This window comes from Coregonus clupeaformis, chromosome 17 (assembly GCF_020615455.1).
Source record: "Coregonus clupeaformis isolate EN_2021a chromosome 17, ASM2061545v1, whole genome shotgun sequence".
In the NCBI taxonomy this organism is placed as follows: domain Eukaryota; kingdom Metazoa; phylum Chordata; class Actinopteri; order Salmoniformes; family Salmonidae; genus Coregonus; species Coregonus clupeaformis.
In genome coordinates this window covers 43,677,194-43,700,846 of record NC_059208.1, presented here as the reverse complement: position 1 = coordinate 43,700,846, position 23,653 = coordinate 43,677,194, and the positions used below count along the sequence as shown (strand labels likewise).

General features: G+C 42.0%; 1 protein-coding gene across 4 annotated transcripts; it reads left to right on the top strand.

The window, feature by feature from the left end:
• Positions 1 to 1,367: 1,367 nt before the first annotated feature.
• On the top strand, positions 1,368 to 23,302 carry LOC121586491 (zinc fingers and homeoboxes protein 2). Of its 4 annotated transcripts, XM_041903205.2 has the most exons (5): positions 1,368 to 1,508; positions 8,355 to 8,486; positions 18,781 to 21,798; positions 22,282 to 22,325; positions 22,475 to 23,302. In XM_041903205.2, exon 3 carries the CDS (start codon positions 18,952 to 18,954, stop codon positions 21,793 to 21,795), a length of 2,844 nt encoding a protein of 947 aa, XP_041759139.1. In that variant the 5' UTR covers positions 1,368 to 1,508; positions 8,355 to 8,486; positions 18,781 to 18,951; the 3' UTR covers positions 21,796 to 21,798; positions 22,282 to 22,325; positions 22,475 to 23,302. The 4 variants fall into 4 exon arrangements, with proteins under 4 accessions (XP_041759139.1, XP_041759140.1, XP_041759137.1 ...); XM_041903206.2 differs by lacking the exon at positions 22,282 to 22,325; XM_041903203.2 differs by having other exon boundaries at positions 22,282 to 23,302.
• Positions 23,303 to 23,653: the final 351 nt, after the last annotated feature.

Below are 23,653 nucleotides of genomic sequence, written 5' to 3'. Positions count from 1 at the left end.
GCAGCAGAGGGGCGTATTAATAATGAATTCACAGCTCATTTGTATGTAAATGTAACCAGACACCATGGCGGTCCCGTCTTGCCTCATGAATAAGCAAGAGGAGAGCCAACCCGTGCTGCAGTGGAGTGCAAATAACTTATTCTCCCAATTTATCACGCCTCCCCCCCCCCCCCTCTGTAATTCATCGGATCATAACAGAAAGAGTTAGAGGCCAACTCCCTGTGCTTCATCAAAAGTGTAGCTATCCACCTCTCTCTGCTTATTCAATGTCACCCCTGGTCCTAAGGTCACTGAATCCAGAGTAGCCTAAGACTGACTGTATAGGTGTGCAGCAGGTGTAGGTGTTCTAAGGGTTGTAACATTTTTGTCACATTCCCTATTGTAGTATCAATGCCTAATCATCAGTGACAGGCAGCTACATGCTCCTCTTCAATTTGTTCAAATCAAAATAGGCATTTTAAGAGTTAAAATATTATGGTATGGTGGAATCCCTAGACTTGGCTGTGTGTACTGTATATATGTACATACATCTTGCTTGCTGTTCTCCATATGGACAGAAGATGTCGCTGTCAGTCATGTTTTCACTAGAGCTGGACAGTGGATACAGTGATGTTTCATTATTATGTTGAATTTGGTCATGTCATTAAGTTCACAGACAATAGAAATTGTAAAATTATATTGTTAAAACTTTGAGATACACTGAGCTATAGGCTGATGCCTTTCTCCCATCAAAGTAAATTGCATTGATGACCATGCCTGCCAATCAATTTTCCATATTAGGTCTATACATTTATATATATAACATATCTATAATGTGATTGATGTCCCATAATATTGTTAATGCTAGGTTTATAATATTCATATTATGCCTAAATAGTCTAGTCTGCCTTATATTTATTTTTGCTATATCTTATTTCAATGCATGGTAGTCTACATTATGAATTAACTGGGTTTTGGCACTGTCTATACCCATAGAATCCACTGAGTAAAACATGATTCGTGAAGATTTATTGGATATAACCAATCAATGGAGGAAATGTGAAAATGACTTGAATTCAGAATGTGTATTTCAGCGTAGATTTGACATTTTATATTTTATTTCTTATGTAGGTTATGGTATACACACTAAGTTATTCTATACGTAGTATGGTCTATGTTTGAACATGCATTCGAATATAATCCGCTCACCAGAGGAATTCACACATTTTGTCCATTTTTGTTGTCTTCAATTGGCAAATGTATATTGCCATATCTAACTTTGAAGTACATTTTCATGGCACTTGACTGAAACATATTTTTGGCGTCGTATGCAAATATATGCTGACGTAAAACATCATGTGGTTTTTGTCGTAGATCCCTATGAACGATGACTTTTTTTTCTACTGTTGTCTTTAGGTTATGCCAGAATCTTTAGAATTAACAGAGGTATATGCGCGTCACCACAGACTACTTATAATTGGGAATTTTACTGCTAGCTTATCGTCCCAGCACCAAAAGGCTCTAGGCAGGTAAGAATACTATATTAAACATATAATTTTTCAAGAATTGTGAAGAATATTGGTCAAATAAATTGCAAAGATGAAGTTATAACCGGTTTGGTAGCAAGCGAGACTAGCCGCCTGGTTTGGCCAGCTCGTGTGGTTATGCTAGCGACGTCCCTTTCATCACTACTCGCGCGCTGTCACACTTGAATTAGAATCTCCTTGCCATCAAATCATGCCAAGAAAACCTTAAAGTCTAGTTTACCCTTCAACTACATACATTAACTTGTCGTTTAGATAAATATTGAACAATTTAGAATTAAGTACATGTTTTTAGTTTGGCGTTTTAACTTTTTTGTGCCCATTTGAAGTGGGCACCAGAATGTATCGGTGCTAGACATTTAGCTTGCCGTGTCACCTAGCTTGCTAGCTAGTTTGCTAGCTCGCGACCCAGCTCACTTCTGAAGTTTGAAAACGTGCTAAATAAAGACTCGTGCTACAACACTGCTTCCGAACTAGTTAGCTATAGAGTGTCTATGTTTACATAGCTAGCTAGTTAAATAGTCCTATCATTATTTTAAGATTTGGCCTCCGAGCTTGTTGACTAGTTTGGGTTTATACTATAGTAGCTAGCTAGCTATAGGACAGTAACGTGAATCTTCCTACATATTAGACTGCCCAGCCATTACCTTACTATTGTCACCAGCTACACGTACAGTACCTAACTATGTGAATATTTTGTCTTCCTTTATTGTCACGAAGTGCATTCGTTAGTTAAATTTCACAAAATACCTGTGTAACAAGAGGTATAATTTGCATTAGGTAACTAGCTAATTAGTTATTGTAAATGTTACTTGCTGCTGCTAGCTAGCTATATAGCTTTGGTTTTTATTTGTCGCGTAGCTGTTTGAAACTAGCTTGCTAGTAGCCTGGCTACAGCAGTTAGCCAGCCAGGCAGATGGGTAAAATGAGGTGTCGCCTTCCGCGGTATGGATTGGTGGTGGCACACTGGCAGCGCGCAGCTATGCTGCCTGGTGACAGCAGTGTGGTAAGTTCCACCAACAGTGGCGGACTGGGACAAGAATTCGGCCCTGGCATTTTTTCCACACCAGCCTACATGACAGTGTGCACTGCCAACTCACTACACCACCCCCCTGGCGGGCTACCAGCCATACACACACACACACCACATCCCCACACATAGACCCTGACCCTACACACCCTACTTAAGCCTGGTGGACACTACACGACTTTCAAAATCCTAACATCGCTGAGCCTCTCACATTAAACAACCATATTTTCTGTAGTTTTTGTGTGTTGCCATCGTAGTGGTGCGCACACTAAACGATGTGGCACAGATGGTGGTCACACACTACAAGATTCTTCATTTGGTCGTGAGGATTCTCGAAACCATGCTGTCTCGCGAAAACAATGATGTGATTAGCTTTAACATAGCTAGGAGCTGTGGTACAAAGCAGCCTCAAACTTTGTCAGACATTCATGCTTGCCATACAGAGTTGAAATATTTAGCCAACATTTTGAATTGAATAACATTGCTGGTGAACTTCAGAGCTGTAACGATTTGAAGCTTTGGTTAAAGGCAAGTACAAACGCATACTAGTAGTAGTCATCGCTCCTGCTCGAGTCTACACATTCTGGGTGATGCAAAACATCATCTCACTCGCTTATTCTCTCTGGCGAGCTCTCATTGGCTATTGCTGATCACCATTCTCAAAACGTGTCATTGCACATCTCACACTGAGTCTTTGACCCACTCACATTAAACAAGCGTCGGTGACGGCCGCACGCCCCAAGTAGGCAACGACATGGGGATTTTGTCTCTGATCTCAAAAACTTGTCTAGGACAACTAAATTGTGGCCAAAATCGTGTAGTGTACACCTGCCTTTAGACACAGGCAGTAGTGCTGACATAACATTGGCAGTATAGTACAGCGTTTCTCAACTGTTTCTGTACCAGTGACTGGCGAGACATGGTCCTCCTCTTTTTTTAAACAGCTCATGTTTAAAACAAATACAATATGTAAAAACACCACTGGAGCAGGCACGTGCACAGAGGGCTCAACCAGTGCTCAATCACCTGCCTGTTTGCCTTCCTATGAGAAAGTGCCCTTTTGCCCACATATTTGCTCAGTGGATTTTGTTAATTTTATGAATTACACTGAACAACATGCAATAATTTCAAAGGTTATACTTTCACATTCAGGTTACAGTTCATATAAGGAAATCAGTCAATTGAAATTAATTAATTAAGCCCTAATCTATGGATTTCACATGACTGGGAATACAGATATGTATCGGTTGGTCACAGATACTTTTTTTTTTTTTTAAAGGTAGGGGCATGGATCAGAAAGCCAGCCAGTATCTGGTGTGACCACCATTTGCCTCATGCACCGCGACACGTCTCCTTCGCATAGAGTTGATCAGGCTGTTGATTGTGGCCTGTGGAATGTTGTCCCACTCCTCTTCAATGGCTGTGCAAAGTTGCTGGATATTGGCGGGAACTGGAACACGCTGTCATACACGTCGATCCAGAGCATCCCAAACATGCTTAATGGGTAACATGTCTGGTGAGTATGCAGGCCATGGAAGAACAGGGACATTTTCAGCTTCCAGAAATTGTGTACAGATCCTTGCGACATGGGGCTGTGCATTATCATGCTGAAACATGAGGTGATGGCGGCAGATGAATAGTCCACAGGATCTCGTCACGGTATCTCTGTGCATTAAAATTACCATCGATAAAATGCAATTTTGTTAATTGTCCGTAGCTTATGCCGGCCTATACCATAACTCCACCGCCACCATGGGGTACTCTGTTCACAATGTTGTCATCAGCAAACCACTCGCCAACATGACGCCATACACATGGTCTGCGGTTGTGAGGCCGGTTGGGCCGTGGAGTTCAATGCCCACAGCTCATTGTACTTTACTGATTAGGCTTACTGAATGGGAAGGTTTAGCTGGAGATGGTCAAACATGGTTTCTTGTTTGCAAGTAAACAAAGCACTACGACAGGGATCATCAATTATACTGATCAAAAATATAAACACAACATGTAAAGTGTTGGTTTCATGAGCTGAAATAAAAGATCCCAGAAATGTTCCATGCACACAAAAAGCTTATTTCTCTAAGATTTTGTGCAAAATATGTTTACATCTCTGTTAGTGAGCATTTCTTCTTTGCCAAGATAATCCATCCACCTGACAGGTGTGGTATATCAATAAGCTGATTAAACAGCATGATCATTACACAGGTGCACCTTGTGCTGGGGACAACAAAAGGCCACTCAAAAATGTGCAGTTTTGTCACACAATACAATGCCACATATGTCTCAAGTTTTGAGGGAGCGTGCGATTGGCATGCTGACTGCAGGAATGTCCACCAGAGATGTTGCCAGAGAATTTAATGTTAATTTCTCTACCATAAGCCGCCTCCAACGTCTTTTAGAGAATTTGGCAGTACATCTAACCGGCCTCACAACCGCAGACCACATGTAACCACGCCAGCCAAGGACCTCCACATCCTGCTGCTTTACCTGTGGGTTCGTCTGAGACCAGCCACCAGCTGATGAAACTGAGGATTATTTCTGTCTGTAATAAAGCCCTTTTTGTGGGGAAAAACTAATTCTGATTCGCTGGGCCTGGTTCCCCAGTGGGTGGACCTATGCCCTCCTAGGCCTACCCATGGCTGCGCCCCTGCCCAGTCATGTGAAATCCATAGATTAGGTTCTAATGAATTTATTTAAATTGACTGATTTCCTTATATGAACTGTAACTCAGTAAAATCATTGAAATTGTTGCATGTTTATATTTTTGTTCAGTATAGATTCAACCGCGGGACGATTTTTATTTTCTTTAATGGATGGTCGGGGGGCCGGAACATAATTACAAATAATTTGTAGACTGCAAATTGACCGCAGGAAGCCCAAACAGAGATTATATTTGACTAAAACATAATAATTTCCAACCTTGCTTACATTTGTATATGATCACGTCTCTCTATTATGCGTGGAAATACTTGGGAACAGATTTTACAAATTAAAATCACTTGGAGCTGATTTCCTGGTGTTTTTACAGTTTTCTTTTATGTCCCAACAATGAAAATTCCAAAATTCGGGGGGCCAAATTGAGGAACCCTGCACTACAATGTCAGGCTCAGGCTACTTTTATGTTGTATATCTGTAAGGCCTGCTTTGAATTACCGGTAGCCCTGTCCCTTGTATGACTTCAGTTTACAGTCACTAAAAATAGGCTCAAAACTCCTATAGCCTGGGCCAGATATGGTGAGATAAGAGACTAGTTTAAGTCTATATTATTATTATTATTATTGTTGTTGTTGTAGTTTAATGTCATGTTTTGTAGCCTTAATTATGTAAGCCCAATGATAAGGGTGTTAATGGTTTTAACATTAATATTATGGTGATCAGTTACTTGTTAGTTTTGAATGATTTAAGTACTGACTAATATTCTTATCAGAAAAACAGATGTTTCCATTTTGTCTTCAGACTAGCCCTTAGCGAACATTTTGCTGCAAAATCTGGTACTGCTCGATTTTTGGTTAAAGCTCAAGGAATTAATTCATCTGCATCTTATTTGAATTTCCTGCTTGCATAATTATTGGTTAATGTGAGCTCCAGAGAGCTGCTTGGCAAGCATGCACTTGTGCAAGTCATGTGGTGCAAATACAAACAATGTGCTCCGTTAACCCCCCCCAAACTGAGCATGTGCAACGCTGGAAATCACAAGCCCAGTGCTCAAATTCGGCAGCTTGGTTCTTGCCCTCCTCCACTGTGCCAGGCTTGCCTAATTGGATGTTAACACGCATAGCCTACTCCATTTTGCAATATGCATCCCTGCAGACTAACAAGCAAGGTGTAGTAGACCTATCCTATAAATACTTCGTAAGACTACGGCTAGTAGAATCTAGAATAGACAACTTCTGCATGTTGCATTAGATTAATATATTTAATGCTCCAGTAAATGCATTTGCATTCAGTTGTCTCACTGAATCAAGTGGGTCTGTTTCTTCCCAGAGAGCTGCATGTGGGACCTAACTACTGTAGCCATGGAGGCTGTAGTGTAGAGTCATCTACCGCAGCTTCACCAACATCATTCATTGCATAGTTACCTCTGTTTACAGAAAAATAATCGGTCTACTCACCCGCTTTGAATACCATAGTCCATTCATTGCTAGCACCAAAAAAAATTATATTGTGCAATGTGCTAAATATATATTTTTATTTCAGTGACTTTCATTGTTACCCTAATGGTGAAATGGCCAAATTCACAAACACTTAAAAAATTGAGGCCATATCTCTCAACAGCAGTTGGCTATCTAAATCATTTGGTATTTCACATTATGATTCAGTGTAAGAGAAGAGAACCTGTTGCTTGTTGTCCATAATCAACAAAATTTGCCTCCAAAAGCAGCTCTATTGCTTTAACATACTTAATTTGAGGGTCAGAAATGACGTAAGCTTGGACACAGCCTTACACTGTTATTTTCTTCAACTCTGCCTCCAACAGTCATCAAAAGTAAACACATGGCGTAGGTGTAAAGTACTCCTTGGCTGAACCTTCGCTTCAGGGTTGTAGATTCTGGCAAACAGGAGGGGCTGTTAGGACCATCATATTTATTGGTAGTTATCACAGGCCTAGCCCTCAATTTTGATTCTCCAAAGAACATTTATTTCAGTGCAGCTACATTACCTTGAATAAAAGGCCTACTCGTTTATCAATACATTGAGTGGTGAGTAGGAGGTAGTTCTATGTAGCAACCACTTGCTGCGGTTCACATGTGGATGCTATGCTGTTGGTGACTAAGCAGCCGTTTCAGGTGGATGGATGATGTCACTTCTGTGGGCTTAAGCTCCCTTGAAAGCTGCGTTGTTGTGCTCTGTAGCAATGACCTCAGTGGCTCTCTGGTTGTACTGTATGGTCCGCAGCCCCTCTCGTCATAAGTGCTGCATGAGGGGTGGATCATAGGCCGGGACGATACTAGCATCGCGATACTCGTTAGTATCATGGCAAGGAAACAAAACAAGAAGCTGATTTAACTTCTTTAGGAAAACTAATGTTGAAAACAAACATGTTGGAAACAATCATTATGTTGTCATCCAGAGTCACAAGTATTTATTTTACATACATAAGGTTTTTTAGGGACCAAAGAATTTGGTCTGCTTCGTGCCATGGAGAAAATATTGCGATACTGGTATCATCCTGGCCCTAGGTGGATGAGGACTCCATTTTGTAAATGTGTTCGTCTTGTTAAAGACGTTATGATGCTTTTTTTTGCCATAGATATCCTGTAACATATTTTTGGTATATTTTCTATAACATAGGCCTACATGCACTGTGTATTGTAATTTCGGGTTAATTTGCTACATCTTCAAATAAGCAGCAAAACAAGATGGTTTCCCCCTTGTAAGATGTGGCTTGCTGCCTAGCACCATTTTACACACATTCCATCTTCATCCCTTTGGGCTGATTGTTTGTTTGTTATAAACTGGTCCTGGTTTTACCCCACTCTTGCACACATTTTTTAAAGTAGCCTAACTGTAACGGCGATGAGTTTAATTCGTAACGGCGTTCATTGACAAGTCGTAATGTGATTAATTCTGATAAGTCAAGCGCAATGAAACGATACATCCCAGGTGGTGTTTGTCATTCAAATAACCTTCCAAAGCTGTCCGGCTCTTTCTTTCGGCACGTTTCCAAGGTAACAACCTTCAATTTTTAGGCAAACACAAAGCGGTGCAGTTTTCAGGGCCTTTGCTGGGCTCTGCCTCCGAGCTGCCCCCACCGTCACCCCCCCCCCAACCCCCCCGCCACTGACATTCTTGTCTCGTCTCAGATTCCAGAAGAGACTACCCAGAGTGCTGCTGGACCAGAGACCAAAAGGGAACTGGAGAGAGTGGAGGCGGAACTGGAGCAAGATAGGCGGCCTCCCCCCATGGAAGCCCCACCACCCTACTGCGGAAGTGCAGTGAGTACCCTTTCACCACAGGGCAACACTTGGGAGGGGGCGGGATGCTCAGGGGGGAAACCGGTACAACTCTACTATGTAATTGCTATGCTTGTTCAAAAGGGTCCTCTTTAGACGGCGCTGCCTTTTGTTGACATCAGATTTGAAAGTTTTCTATTTATATTATCCTTAGAACATCCTTGGATGTGGTATGGGCAAAGCCACATTCACGCTATACAGCTTTAAGCCCACTCAACATACCGTAAATATCACAATAGATAGCTATAAATACGAACAAAGCGAACAGCTGCTCATCTAAAACATATTGAACATAATATATGCAACAATTCAGAAGCTTGTCGAAATTTGAAAAGGTTTAATTTTCCATTCAGCAAACTCAACAGAATGCACAGCACAAAGCTGCATAGTTGCTACTCTTCCTAGCTAGCATAGTTAACGTTAGCTAGCTGATTTAATCTTCTCAGTCATGCTTTGAGTAGGGCAGGCTATTTATTAAAATACAAAACTATCAAACTGCATTCTAACACAGGTAGGTCCCATGATAAACATTTCTCTGCATTTACAGTTGAAGTCGGAAGTTTACATACACCTTACCCAAATACATTTAAACTCAGTTTTTCACAATTCCTGACATTTAATCCTAGTAAATATTCCCTGTCTTAGGTCAGTTAGATCACCACTTTATTTTAAGAATGTGAAATGTCAGAATAATAGTAGAGAGAATTATTTATTTCAGCTTTTATTTCTTTCATCACATTCCCAGTGGGTCAGAAGTTTACATACACTCAATTAGTATTTGGTAGCATTACCTTTAAATTGTTTAGGGGTCAAATGTTTCGGGTAGCCTTCCACAAGCTTCCCACAATAAATTGGGGAAATTTTGGCCCATTCCTCCTGACAGAGCTGGTGTATCTGAGTCAGGTTTGTAGGCCTCCTTGCTCGCACACGCTTTTTCAGTTCTGCCAACAAATGTTCTATAGGGTTGAGGTCAGGGCTTTGTGATGGCCACTCCAATACCTTGACTTTGTTGTCCTTAAGCCATTTTGCCACAACTTTGGAAGCATGCTTGGGGTCATTGTCCATTTGGAAGACCCATTTGCGACCAAGCTTTAACTTCCTGACTCAATATATCCACATAATTTTCCTTCCTCATGATGCCATTTATTTTGTGAAGTGCACCAGTCCCTCCTGCAGCAAAGCACCCCCACAGCATGATTCTGCCACCCCCGTGCTTCACGGTTGGGATGGTGTTCTTCGGCTTGCAAGCTACCCCCTTTTTCCTCCAAACATAACAATGGTCATAATGGCCAAACAGTTCCATTTTTGTTTCATCAGACCAGAGGACATTTCTCCAAAAAGTACGACCTTTGTCCCCATGTGCAGTTGCAAACCCTAGTCTGGCTTTTTTATGGCAGTTTTGGAGCGGATATAGTTTTTACTGTGGATATAGATACTTTTGTACCTGATTCATCCAGCATCTTCACAAGGTCCTTTGCTGTTGTTCTGGGATTGATTTGCACTTTTCGCACCAAAGAACGTTAATCTCTAGGAGACAGAACGCGTCTCCTTCCTGAGTGGTAAGACGGCTGCGTGGTCCCATGGTGTTTATACTTGCGTACTATTGTTTGTACAGATGAACGTGGTACCTTCAGGCGTTTGGAAATTGCTGCCAAGGATGAGCCAGACTTGTGGAGGTCTACCATTTTTTTTATTTGGTCTTGGCTGATTTCTTTTGATTTTCCCATGATGTCAAGTTTGAAGGTAGGCCTTGAAATACATCCACAGGTACACCTCCAATTGACTCAAATTATGTCAATTAGCCTATCAGAAGCTTCTAAAGCCATTTTCTGGAATTTTCCAAGCTGTTTAAAGGCACAGTCAATTTAGTGTATATAAACTTCTGACCCACTGGAATTGTGATACAGTGAAATAATCTGTCTGTAAACAATTGTTGGAAAAATGACTTGTGTCATGGACAAAGTAGATGTCCTAACCGACCTGCCAAAACTATAGTTTGTTAACAAGAAATTTGTGGAGTGGTTGAAAAACGAGTTTTAATGACTCCAACTTAGTGTATGTTAACTTCCGACTTCAACTGTACATTTTAAACACTTTGCAAAAACATCTATTTGCCTAGCTAGCTAAGTATGTACCTTTTTTTCTCAATGAAAAAGTAACAGGCTGTTACTTCTATTAAAACTAGGCCGAATAGCTTGATAAACAAGTCTCCAAATTTAAGGTGTTTTTATTTATTTTTTTACACTGTTTGGCGGGCCAAATTTATTTATTTGGCAGAAAAGGTTTTTGATGGCAGAAAAATCCCTGTGATGGTTAGTCAGATGGTTCAACATGCAGCAAAGGGAATTTCAGTGTTACCAACAGAATACTGTATATAGTAATCACCACACAAATGGATGACCTTTTGTGGTCCTCTGTAGCTCAGCTGGTAGAGCACGGCGCTTGTAACGCCAAGGTAGTGGGTTCGATCCCCGGGACCACCCATACACAAAAATGTATGCACGCATGACTGTAAGTCGCTTTGGATAAAAGCGTCTGCTAAATGGCATATTATTATTATTATTATTACCTTTTGCACCAATATCTTTCAAGATGGATCCGTCTCAAAGTTATCTTAAAGGGTTCATTCAGGATTGATAAAAGTGTAGTAGATGCTTCATTGACCAAAAAGTCAACACCTCTCTTTGCTTTTCCCATCTGGTTCAAATTCATTGTAGATGTGTCAGACTTTTTCAGGGAAACAAGCATACAATATATAGCATCTAGCCTATGTTTTTCCATCTGCTAGAAATAATGTTTTTTGGTACAGATAAGTGAATATTGTGTTTGACACTCACTTGAAATTCCACTGTAATTAATGGGCTGCATAACAAATGACACTTTACAGTATTTATTTGAGTGTTGGAGCGAGATCCATCTGGGGTTTGTTTATTTGTGCAACGGCGCGTCACCAAGGGTCATCACGCCGCAGTGACCGTCTTTGATCCGTCTCACACTTCGCTACATTAGTTCTCCTCGACCTCCGCCATTAAAGCGGTTCACCCAAGTAATGTCTCCTACCCGGCCAGGGCTAATAGAATAATTCCTATCTGGCAGAAAAACAGTGATTTTGGTGCATATTTAGACTTGGGAACCATATCTCCGGTCTTTCAACAGCTGGCATGCCAGCACGTTTTCCCATTCAATCAATCCAAGTCCTGAGTCACCAGGTAAGTTCACTCTCGAATCACTGACAAGCACCCACTGCTGCCTACTGCAACTGGAGTTACTGTGTGTACCCTTGATCAAGGCCACATTTAATAATTCATCAAGGGGGTGGGCTTTTTTATGCCTTCCCACTCAAAGCGCCATAATAGCCGGCTACGCATACAACCATGAAGAATACCAACTTTAAAAGCCATGTAGGGAACTGTTAAATAAATAAATATACAGTAACAGTCAAAAGTTTGGACACACCTACTCATTCAAGGGTTTTTCTTTATTTTTACTATTTTTTACATTGTAGAATAATAGTGAAGACATCAAAACTATGAAATAACGTGGAATCATGTAGTAACCAAAAACGTGTTAAACAAATCAAAATATATTTGAGGTTCTTCAATTATCAACCCTTTGCCTTGATGACATCTTTGCACACTCTTGGCATTCTCTCAACCAGCTTCATGAGGTATTCACCTGAAATGCATTTCAATTAACAGGTGTGCCTTCTTAAAAGTTAATTTGTGGAATTTCTTAATGTGTTAGAGTCAATCAGTTGTGTTGTGACAAGGTAGGGGGGTATACAGGAGATCGCCCTATTTGGTAAAAGACCAAGTCCATATTATGGCAAGAACAGCTCAAATAAGCAAAGAGAAACGACAGTCCATCATTACTTTAAGACATGAAGGTCAGTCAATACGGAATATTTCAAGAACTTTGAAAGTTTCTTCAAGTGCAGTTGCAAAAACCATCAAGCGCTATGATGGAACTGGTTCTCATGAGGACCGCCACAGGAATGGAAGACCCAGAGTTACCTCTGCTACAGAGGATAAGTTCATTAGAGTTACCAGCCTCAGAAATTGCAGCCCAAATAAATGCTTCACAGAGTTCAAGTAACAGACACATCTTAACATCAACTGTTCAGAGGGGACTGTGTGAATCAGGCCTTCATCGTCGAATTGCTGCAACGAAACCACTACTAAAGGACACCAATAAGAAGAAGAGACCTGCAAGAAACACGAGCAATGGACATTAGACATGTGGAAATGTGTCCTTTGGTCTGGAGTCCAAATTGGCAATTATAAAGAAAAACCCTTGAATGAGTAGGTGTGTCCAAACTTTTGACTGGTACTGTATATATTTATTCATACTTGTGTACAACACATTAAGAACACCTCTTAATATTGAGTTGCACCCTCCCCCTCTTTTGCCCTCAGAACAGCCTCAATTCGTCGGGGCATGGACTCTACAAGTTTTCGAAAGCGTTCCACAGGGATGCTGGCCCATGTTGACTCCAATGCTTCCCACAGTTGTGTCAAGTTGGCTGGATGTCCTTTGGGTGGTGGACCGTTGTTGATACACACAGGAAATTGTTGAGCTTGAAAAACCCAGCTGTGTTGTAGTTCTTGACACAAACCTGTACGCCTGGCACCTACTACCATAACCCATTCAAAGTCACTTAAATATTTTGTCTTGCCCATTCACCCTCTGAATGACACACATACACAATCTATGTCTCAATTGTATCAAGGTTTTAAAATCCTTCTTTAACCTATCTCCTCCCCTTCATCTACACTGATTTGAAGTGACATCAAAAAGGGATCATAGCTTTCACCTGGTCAGTCAGTTATGGAAAGAGCAGGTGTTCATAATGTTTTGTACACACAGTGTATATAAACATACCTGCAGTGAAACATTTTCCCTTCTCACTTTAACAAGATGACAAGCACACCTTGATGCTTTCCCCAATCGGTTCTGTGTCATCAAGTGATCTATGTCGTGCTTCTCCTTGAGTCTCACCTGTGTGCTTGTCCTTGGTTCATGGGAGGCTTAATTCCGCTCTCCTCCATACTTTGTTTGCCAATGTTTAGCCATATTTTTGGCTGCTCTCATTATTCACTTACGTCTGCTGTCTCACTTGTGCATGGACAGTGTTTGTGACTTGATCTCACATGTATCCTACATGCATACATTGTTGGATGGACATTATATTTTAGACTGACTACAGTCTCTTTAATGTGTCTAAAGACAAAAATATAAACATTTAGGCCTGCCTGAAGAATCTGTTGTCCCCATTTGAACTACGAGTTCGGATACCGTTTTGTTCCCTAGACCATGTGTCTGGCAAAATATACGTATTTGCTGTCGAACAACAGCCGAAAACTCAGCCCACTCCTTCCCCCTTGTCTCCATCAGACCCCCTTCTCGGCTCCCCTTCTCTCTCCCCCCAGACACACCCTCGGATCCATCAACGTTGCTTCGCCTCTAAACTCTCTGGGAAAGAAGCCATGGGAGTCTGCCGCTCCACTGGATCCAGTTCCTGCTGGACATCCCCCCATGTAGAGAAGCAGCTGGCCACCACACAGAGTTATTCAGCACACACCCCTTCCAGCTCTCTCACTCACACACACACACACACACACACACACACACACACACACACACACACACGTGCTCCTGTCCTCTACGTAGCCCTTTTCCCAGTCTGTTTACACTTACAAATGAATGCTTTCTCCACCACAGATTACAGCATCACACTTTAATGGGCTAATGTATTGTTTCATAACTTTTCATAAGCGAGCTCCAACGTTTATTTTGAGTCGCTTGACGTTTTAGCCTTTCATCCGCAGGTCAGTGGTCAGCAGAAAACGGTTTCCTGCGTTTTTGCCATTGTTTAGAGTGACCACAAACCCTGCTTTACCACAATGTAAGGATCAATGGTTTCTTTGTCTGCAGGGGTGTAAGGAGGAAAGCATGAAAAAAAAAATCAGTTTTCCAGATCGGAGCTTAAACAAGCAGCACAGGATGTGCAGCCAAACTATTTCCCTGCTTGGCTGGCGTTTTTGAAATAAATGTCTTTAATGTGTGGAGTTCGCAGACAAGATGGAGTCCTCCGTTCTCGGAGAACAGCAGACCCTGTGGATGTCATGTGGTCTCATCCTTTTTATTCACAGGTGGGCGGGACGGGATCCTGCCTAAAAACACACTTCTAATTCTTTGTCTGTTCTTGTGTTTGTCTCAGTGGTTTAGTTTGTAGTTTATTTCAAAGACCAAGTTTAGAGATGTTTTCATGAACTAAGAGACAGATTCAAACATCAGTTTGAGACATTTGCAGGAGAATAAACATGAATAATCACGACGAAGGACAAGAAGAAATAGGAATATTAGTCACCAAATTATTGTTGCCCAAAAATTAGACCATTATACGCTGAACTAAAATATATATGAATGTCCTTCAAAAGTTTGAAAAAGAAGGCCCTCGCATCTCTGAATTCAAACGGAGCGAAACATTTCCCATCAAAAGGTCTTGGAGGAGATTGAATTACTCTTATCTCCGGTTTGGCAGTTTCCATAGCAACATGCCAGTCCCATGGCCGTCTGAGGAGAATTCACCCCAGTAGCCTGGACCCAAATCTGCCATCAAAGTTTCAGGGGCATCAATCTGAGCATAACGATTGATCATCGTAAGAGTTGTTTGGAATAGCCCTTGCACACTGATGCTGCCACCGACTTTTCCCTAACATTTATATAGCTATGGGAAAAGACTGTTTTTTATTACGTCCCTATATAATAGTATGGAATAGCCTACACTATATATTTGTGTGGTGTGCATTGAATGACTGCATTTGTTTTGTATCATTTGTTGTGTGTGTTTTTTGTTGTATTTATTGACTCGTAGCACTTTGGGTTTGTGAGAATCTGTATATATTGCACAGTTCTACACTGTGTGAAGATATTAAACCCGACCTATGTTGCCAAAAACAACAGCACAGTGCATAACTTCCCATGAGCTCTTCCCCTAGAAGGTAACTGTCTAACCACTTAAATAAGGCTACACTGACTTACGAAACACCAAAGGGGGACTAATGCATTTACCTCTGTTGTCTCCATGCAGAACTGATAAGGTATTAAATTAATTCTGTGCTCATTCACATTCGTCTGTCTCATTGAGATGAGCTGCTCTGTTATTTGGGTTTAGTCTCCTCTCACTGGCGATGCAGTTCTTAAAACGTTTAACCAAATAGAGCAAGATTTAGCCGATGAGCTTGGACTTAACATGCTTTTGAAATCAGACACATGCAACGTTTCCTCAGTGCAGTGGACTATTTGATATTAAATGTCAGTCAGTCACCACCTTTTGATATGGAAATGACTCTACAGGGGGAAAAGAAAACAACACAATCCTTTCTAGAACTGCTTGTTTGGATTGCATGATGCTGAATTTACTCGGCTCTCTGAGCTTTCGAGGACAACTAAGAACGTTGTCTCTGAATGAAAACCTGCATTCATTTCAGAGAACAAATTATGCCTCGTTGTCTTTAGGAGGTGTAGCCTAAATCCTACATGAATCCTTACTCTTACTGGTGTTGATAATCATAGTTTTATAGTAACTAGGAAGTTCCTTTTGTGTTCCTAATTAGCCTACAGTCGATCAAAAATGCCATTATCCACTTGTCAAATTTGTTTGAGCCCTACATGACATGTTCAGTCTGACTCGGCCAGTCTTTTTTCTTGTTTTTCTCTCTCCCCTCTTACTTTCTCTCTGTTTTCTCTTTCTCTGTTGTGATGGAGAGAGCTGACCGCAGGGCAGGGCTGCGTGTATATGACTCAGTAGAGGCTGCCTCTGGGGTTTTACCTAGTCTGCTCTGGCTGTAAAGGACATTGATCATCCACAATGATGCATTGCGTTTGTTCTCTCAACTGGCACCGGAGGAGTTCAATGCACCTTTTAGAAATCTTCAGCACTAGTCTTTTGCACTGTATAGATCCCTGAACATCCCTGGCATATGTCACTGTCAGTCTTCTTTAGAGGGAATTGTCTTGCCCAGATTTTAGGGGGATTTGTCTTGCCCTGATTTTAGGCAGTCAGTGTTGCCACCATTTATGAAGTGAGTTAATCGGCCAGTATGCACAGATGAGGTTTAAGTCATATCCCAGGCAGTCTGGAGGCTGGCTTATGTCCCCCATGGCTGACTGGCGCGTTGAGAGTTACCAGAGGACACGAGACAGACAGGCTCATGCATGTTTGATCAGCCCAGCCCTGCCGCCTCCGTGGCGTGGCGAAGGCCTGCCCAGGCGAGCGTCACAGATCAGCCGGAATGGATCGTCCCGACGGGGTTCGCTGAGGACCCTTCGCCACACACTGTTCACTGTGGCTGGCCCCAGCTCCGCTCGACCGCAGCTCTCCTCGCCTAATTAGCACCTGTGAGAAGAAATCGTTAATATGCAGCGGTGAGGTAGCAGAAAGGCACCTCACTGTCTCGGCTGTTGCCATAGTGACACCATGGCAATGAAGGCAGTCTTAATTTTTTTTCTCCATTTTTAATAAGGAGCCACTGAATCTATTTCATTTAGGAGGGAGGACTGATATAATAATTATTTATGAATCTTTTAGTTCATTATTCAGTTCTGGGCGATATGGACATGACAATTCAAGTTTGGGTAGACTTGAGCGTGCCCTTGATGAGGCTGAATAATATTTGTGAGGCAAGTGTGTTTGAACAATCTTCCATATTTTAAGGAGAATCTTTTGTGGTCATGCCTTAGATTGTGTTGTTTAGGTAGACGTGACAAGAGATGCCTGGCATGTTACATTCGCAAGTAAACATAATCCCTGCAGTCCAGCATATTGACAGACATAGAGCTGAGGACACTTGCCGAGCTTTTTACAATTAACAATATTTATTTGATTGCTGAATATTGGCCCATATCTGTCAGTTTCGCTTGAAAAACATGCCGTGTTTTTCTGTGTCACATGAATAGTCAATACTGTATGCAAACTTCAGGAAGGCAGTCATATGGTCCTATCTTGGTGTGTCATGCGTCTTTAGGCTATTTACTGTTTCAGGCCCTGTGTGGATAATGAATGATTGATCAATGGTTTTAGTCATGCGTCTCATGGTGCTAATGAATATATATATATGGTAGTTTTCCTACAAAGCATAGTCGTGCTACTTTCAGACTGGTGTTGAAAGTTCTAGGGGTCTTACATTTCAGTTCAGAGTATTTAAAACTAGATGTAAAGTTTGTCAGACTGACTTAGGTGTGCAATTGATAAAAGCATACTGACACAGCATCATAATTATACTTTTGTCTATTAACCTGAACAATTAAAACGTTCACAATTTTGCTAGAAGCAATTAAGTCAGCTTGTTGGTAATACAATGTTGTTGTACTCTAGGCCTAATTAATGTAATAATGTAGTTAGTATAGGCTAACTTGGGTAGGACCATTGCATGTAGCATACAAGTTGAATTATTAAAGTGATAGTTTTGTTCAATGACTTAAAATGGCTAATACACTAGGATTTGTAATACTGTCATTATTAGATAAATAGGTTATCATATGTCTTAGAGATTTTCTCTCCCTTCCTTCCTCCCCCATCACAACAGTCTCACTCACACTCAGGCCATGGCCTAGTTTATCTTCTTCTTTGTGCTCACATTGGCATACATGTTACGCTTCAGAATGCCTGAATGAGACTCTCTTTCGGCACTCAAAAACGTATCCGCTTTTGAGTTTGTGTGAATGTCAGGAGAGTCTACCATAAAAGGATACAAGGATATTCTTTGAATTTAAACTTTGTATTGAAAGTCACACATCAGCACTGCAGTTTAGGCCCACTCTCTGTAGATATTTCATTTATATGTAGAATTTATAGATTAGGTGGTACAGCTGTAGTTTTGGACTAGTTTTACAAGAGTGAAAATAAAAGGTGACGTCAGTTAAAGGGTCAATCTGCAGTTGCTACATACATTTTTGGACTTTAATTATATATACCCATTGATTCTTGAAGAATATAACTTAGAAATGGCTCATGAACATAATTTAACTGTTGTACCCCATCAGAACCCAAAATATAACCTTGTTTTACTCCATTGTTTGTAAACAAAGTAAATGTGAACAAACACTATAGCCTCAAAACATGTTTAAAATGATCATTTTGATATTATGGATGGTCATTACTTGCATCCATAGCTCTGTCTATGAGTTTGAGAGTGGTTACATTTCTCCAGCCCCATCCCTCAGCTTTTTTTCAACTGCCTTTAACATTTCCTATTGTCCCCTTTTGTTCCAGGTGAATGCCATCTGTGATGAACTCTCATGAAGCCGCACACGGGAGCTGACATCCACAGTCAGCAGGAGACACCACTGCAGATCCAGGACAGTAGAGGAGCAGGGTCTTCTTCAAACACTGGAGACTTACCCTCCCCCTGACCCAAATAACATCCCACATCAGTCACCAGCAATGTCCAGTCGCAGGAAATCCTCCACCCCCTGCATGATCCGGGTTAGTGACATGATAGAGCAGGATGACTCTGAAGAAATGGAAGTGTCCACTGCCAATGTGACCAAAAATGGGTCTTCAGCGTCTGTGGAAAATCAAGACCATACATTACAAGACACCATAGAAGATCTAGAAAGTGAGATTGAAGCAAAGGTTGTGGCGGTAGCTGATCCTATGCCCCAGCTGAGGCAGCATGGAGGTTATGAGTGCAAGTACTGTCCTTTCTCCACCCAGAACCTGAATGACTTCAAAGAGCACGTAGACTCCAGTCACCCCAATGTCATACTCAACCCCCTCTACCTGTGTGCCGTGTGCAACTTCAACACCAAAAAGTTTGACTCTCTTACAGACCACAATGAGACCCAACACCCTGGAGAGACCAACTTCAAGTTCAAGAGTGTAAAAGTAAATAACCAGACTATCTTGGAGCAGACAATCGAAGGAAATACCAATTCAGTTGTCTGCGATACTGTAGACGGACAAGGTGGTAACAGCTTTGTCACTTTTCCACCGAACAAACCAACTACGGTGAAGATTGGAAAGCCAAAAATGGACAACATACAGTCCCTCTACCAAGGGAATGATTTGGAGAAGAGGTTGGAAAACCTTATCCCAAAAGATCAAATCACAGCTGTGAACATAAATGGCACAATGATCATCCCTGAACCAACGATCATTCAAGGGCTCTCGTATGTAATGCCATTGCTCCAAAGACCACCCAACTTCTGTTCTGTACCAACAATTGCTGTTCCTCTGAACTCCACCAAATATAATCCTTCACTGGACAATAGCACAACTCTAATGACATCTTTTAATAAATTCCCTTACCCAACCCATGCTGAGCTGTCCTGGCTCACTGCTGCGTCCAAGCACCCAGAGGAGCAAATAAAGGTGTGGTTCACTACCCAACGGCTAAAGCAAGGCATCACCTGGTCACCAGAGGAAGTCGAGGAAGCTAGGAAGAAAATGTTCAATGGCTCCATCCCACCCATACATCAGACCTTCACCATTCTGCCTACCCCAATCTCTCAGCCTGCCAAAGCCACTCAGCCCCTTATTCAGACTAGCTTTGGGCAGTCTAATCTATTACTGACAAGTATTGCTAATGGATCAACCATGACCTATGCTCCTGTTGCAGTGACTGTAGCCAGTTATGTGCAACCTCTCAAGCGACCCCTGACAACTCCTTCATTCGCCCCAGAATTAAAGCGCCCCATGGCGGCCCCTGCAGAAGACCCAAAAGAGAAGATACTAATGGCCCCTCCTCCAGTTCCACAAAAAGAGAGACTTCCCATGGCCCCACCCCCAGTGCCCCCAGAATTGAAGAGATCTGTAGCACTTCCTATTATCGCCTCGGAGATGAAGAGGTCCTCGGCAGCACCTCTCATGGCTTCTAAAGGAAAACTGCACTTGGCAACTCCACTTGTGAACCCCAAAAACAAGCTGCCAATGGCACCTTCTCCAGTCTTCCCCAAGATGAAGAGACCTATTGTATCCCCTATAGTCACCCCTCAATTCAAGAGTTACATGCTGCCTCCTCCATTAGTTTCCAAAGACAAGCTTCCAATCACCCACTCTCTATTGGCTTCAGACTTAAAGTTACCAACCTCACCCCCTCTCATTGCCCCTCAAATGAGGAGGCCAACAATAATCCAGTCAGTGTGGACTCCCCTCAAGGGCCCGTTCCAACTCCCTAGCTTTTCCCAAGACAGCAAGAAAACAAAAGCGCAAATAACAGAGATGAAGGCCGGATATGTCAGAGGACGTCTCTCAGAGAACAAAGTGCTCACCCCTCTTGGGGAAGCCAATGGTGTCTCTCATGGGGATGCAAAGTGGGTTCATGACCAAGGGCCTCATGCACACAACGGCATTCTACAGTTGGACAATGAGCTTGCATCGAAACCAGAGCAGCAAAAATCAGTTCAGACTCAATTTCCACTCTTGGAGAGAATGAAAGGGAAGACCTCTGAGCAGCTGAAGATTTTAGAAGAGAACTTCCAGAGAAACAGCTTTCCGACATACAATGACGTTGACAATCTAGTGACTGCAACCCGACTATCGCGGGAGGAAATTGACAGCTGGTTTTCAGAGCGCCGGGCGCTGCGTGACAACCTTGAACAAGCTCTTCTAAATTCAATGGGCTCAAAGAGACTGAACATTGATAAGTGGCAGCAACAACACGGACCGCTAAATAGTGTGCACAAGCAAGGTGGCCATCCAAGAAGCTCTCCCCTTGCCATCATTGCCCCCACCACCACTTGCTCAGTGCCTCTAGACGGCAAATCCTTGGCGCTTCTCAAGGATGTTTTTGCACAAACTCGGTGGCCTTCCCCTGAAGAATACAATCAGCTTGAGGCCCAGACAGGCCTGGCTCGCACAGAAATCGTCCGCTGGTTCAAGGACAGCAGGTCAGCCCTGAAGAGTGGGACCTTGGAGTGGATGGAGTTTTTCCATAAACTGAACAGCAGTGGGCAAAATGGTGAGGGGGTGCTACTGAACACAGAGAATGCTTTCAGCATAATCCAGCACTACCAGGAAGTAAAGGCCCCGAAGGTGGAAGATATAGGGAGGCTAACGAAACATGCCAGTCTTAGCAGCCAAGAGATCAAGGAATGGTTTGCCAGCAAATTGAGACAAAACACATCTGATATCAGACGGAATGGTGGCCAAAATGGAGGCTCTCGAGAGGGGTTCGGGAGCTGGATGGAGGAAACCAAGGGGGTGGATGCACACATGGGTGCTAAGGAGCTGGTCTCGGACAAAGACCGGGTGATGGAGGATGCTTCTGGAAGGGTGACTGGATAAAGGGTAAGAAAGTGTATCAAACTTGATTGATTAAATAACATTCCCAAAACATAGAAATCAATCTATTACGACTAGATTTCTGGGAGTAGTCACAAGTTTTGTAGACATTTACATTTTAGTCATTTAGCAGATGCTCTTATCCAGAGCGACTTACAGGAACAATTAGGGTTAAGTGCCTTGCTCAAGGGCACATCAACAGATTTATCACCTAGACAGCTCGGGATTCAAACCAGCAACCTTTCGGTTACTGGCCCAACCTCTTAACCGCTAGGCTACCTGCCGCCACTAGAATAGGGCATGTTTTTTTACCATAGTAGCTGCATTTCACAACGTGTCCTAGTTACTAATGGGACCAAGGCACTGAGAGCCCTGACTGTTGGCAGTAGAATAGCTTTTTAATCCCTTTTGGGAATTATCAGGGCTCTTGTGAAAGTGTTATTCCAATTGTGTAAAATTTAATGACGGGACCATTTTTCTTCCTTGTAGGTGAGAACAATTGCCACTGTCAGTTGCACACAGGAGCTGAAAAGGAAAGAGTTTAATTATTGAATATTGTATTTTCTGAACAAATTATTTCTTGCTTGTTCCATCCCAGTTTGTGCCCAACATTTCCTCAAGGTTGAGTTAACTTTGTAGAACGTTTTCAAAAACATGGTGGTAATGTTGTGTGTGATTTTAGGATGAAGTAGAAGGCACAGTGCACTGAATGTGTGCCTGAAGCACTGACCAGGAGGTGATCGTTGAGTGCCAAAGCTGGATTTGCTGCATTATTACACTTTTAAAAAAAGGGTTCTTGTAAATATATTTTTTCTGTGTTGCTACAGATTTGTACAATTTTGGGGGAATTTTGTTACATTTTATAATGGGAGCAACTTGCCCCTTTTTTTCCGCTCCAGCTGGTCTTAGTGGTCTGTCCTACATTTTGTAATGAAACACCATGAACCACTACAACCGTTGGCAATACTTCAGTCAGTTTTCCAATGCTGAACTTCCGTTGCAGTTCCCTCCTGTCAGATGGACTTATATCAAATCAAGCTATTTACTGTTCTGAAGTTCTATTGTACTCCCTGGACTCAAAGCCAACCTGCACTCTGGTAAGGAACATGCTTGTTTGACCAAGTGATGTTGTGGTTGTTTGTTAGAGAAAAAGAACGGTCAGTGGCAAAACCAGAAAGAAATAATCACATTGAAACAAATCCAGAATCATGCTCCCTGCATCATATTCTAATCTTTCTCTATTTGATTTATTTGTTGTCCTGCAAATGAACATACAAATCTGTAATAGCCTTTATACGTACGTACATGTTGACTTAATAGAAGTAGTGCTAGTTCCATTCCAACATTAGAAACAAACCAATACAAGCTCTTTATGTACCGCTTCTGCCGTAGTGTCATGGTCAAGACATATATCAATAAATACTGTACTTATACCAAGATCCTGCTTACTCTTTTCAAAACCAGTTGATGTCTGCTGTAATCTAATAAAACAGAGCCTTTTTAAAGGTAACGCACTGTGTTTACTCTTTGTCCCATGTATGCAGCATGTCATGAGGTGACTTGGATGCAATGTATTGTGAAGAAACCTTTCTAAGGTCAGGTAAACTCAAATCTTGAGCCAAATCCTGTGAGTACTTGGGTGGGGGTGGGGGTGGGGGGGGGGTTAATTTGGTCATTTCCAAATAGAATCATTGAAATGTGTAACGTTACAAGCTCCACCGTGTAGTGTTACCTAAACATACTGTGTGAATTACGGTAAGTAATTCATGCATATTGGAAGTGTTCTCTATCCTTTTGTATCAATGAGGATTATTTTAAGCCTTTACTCATAACCCATATTTTACCACTTCAGACCATATGG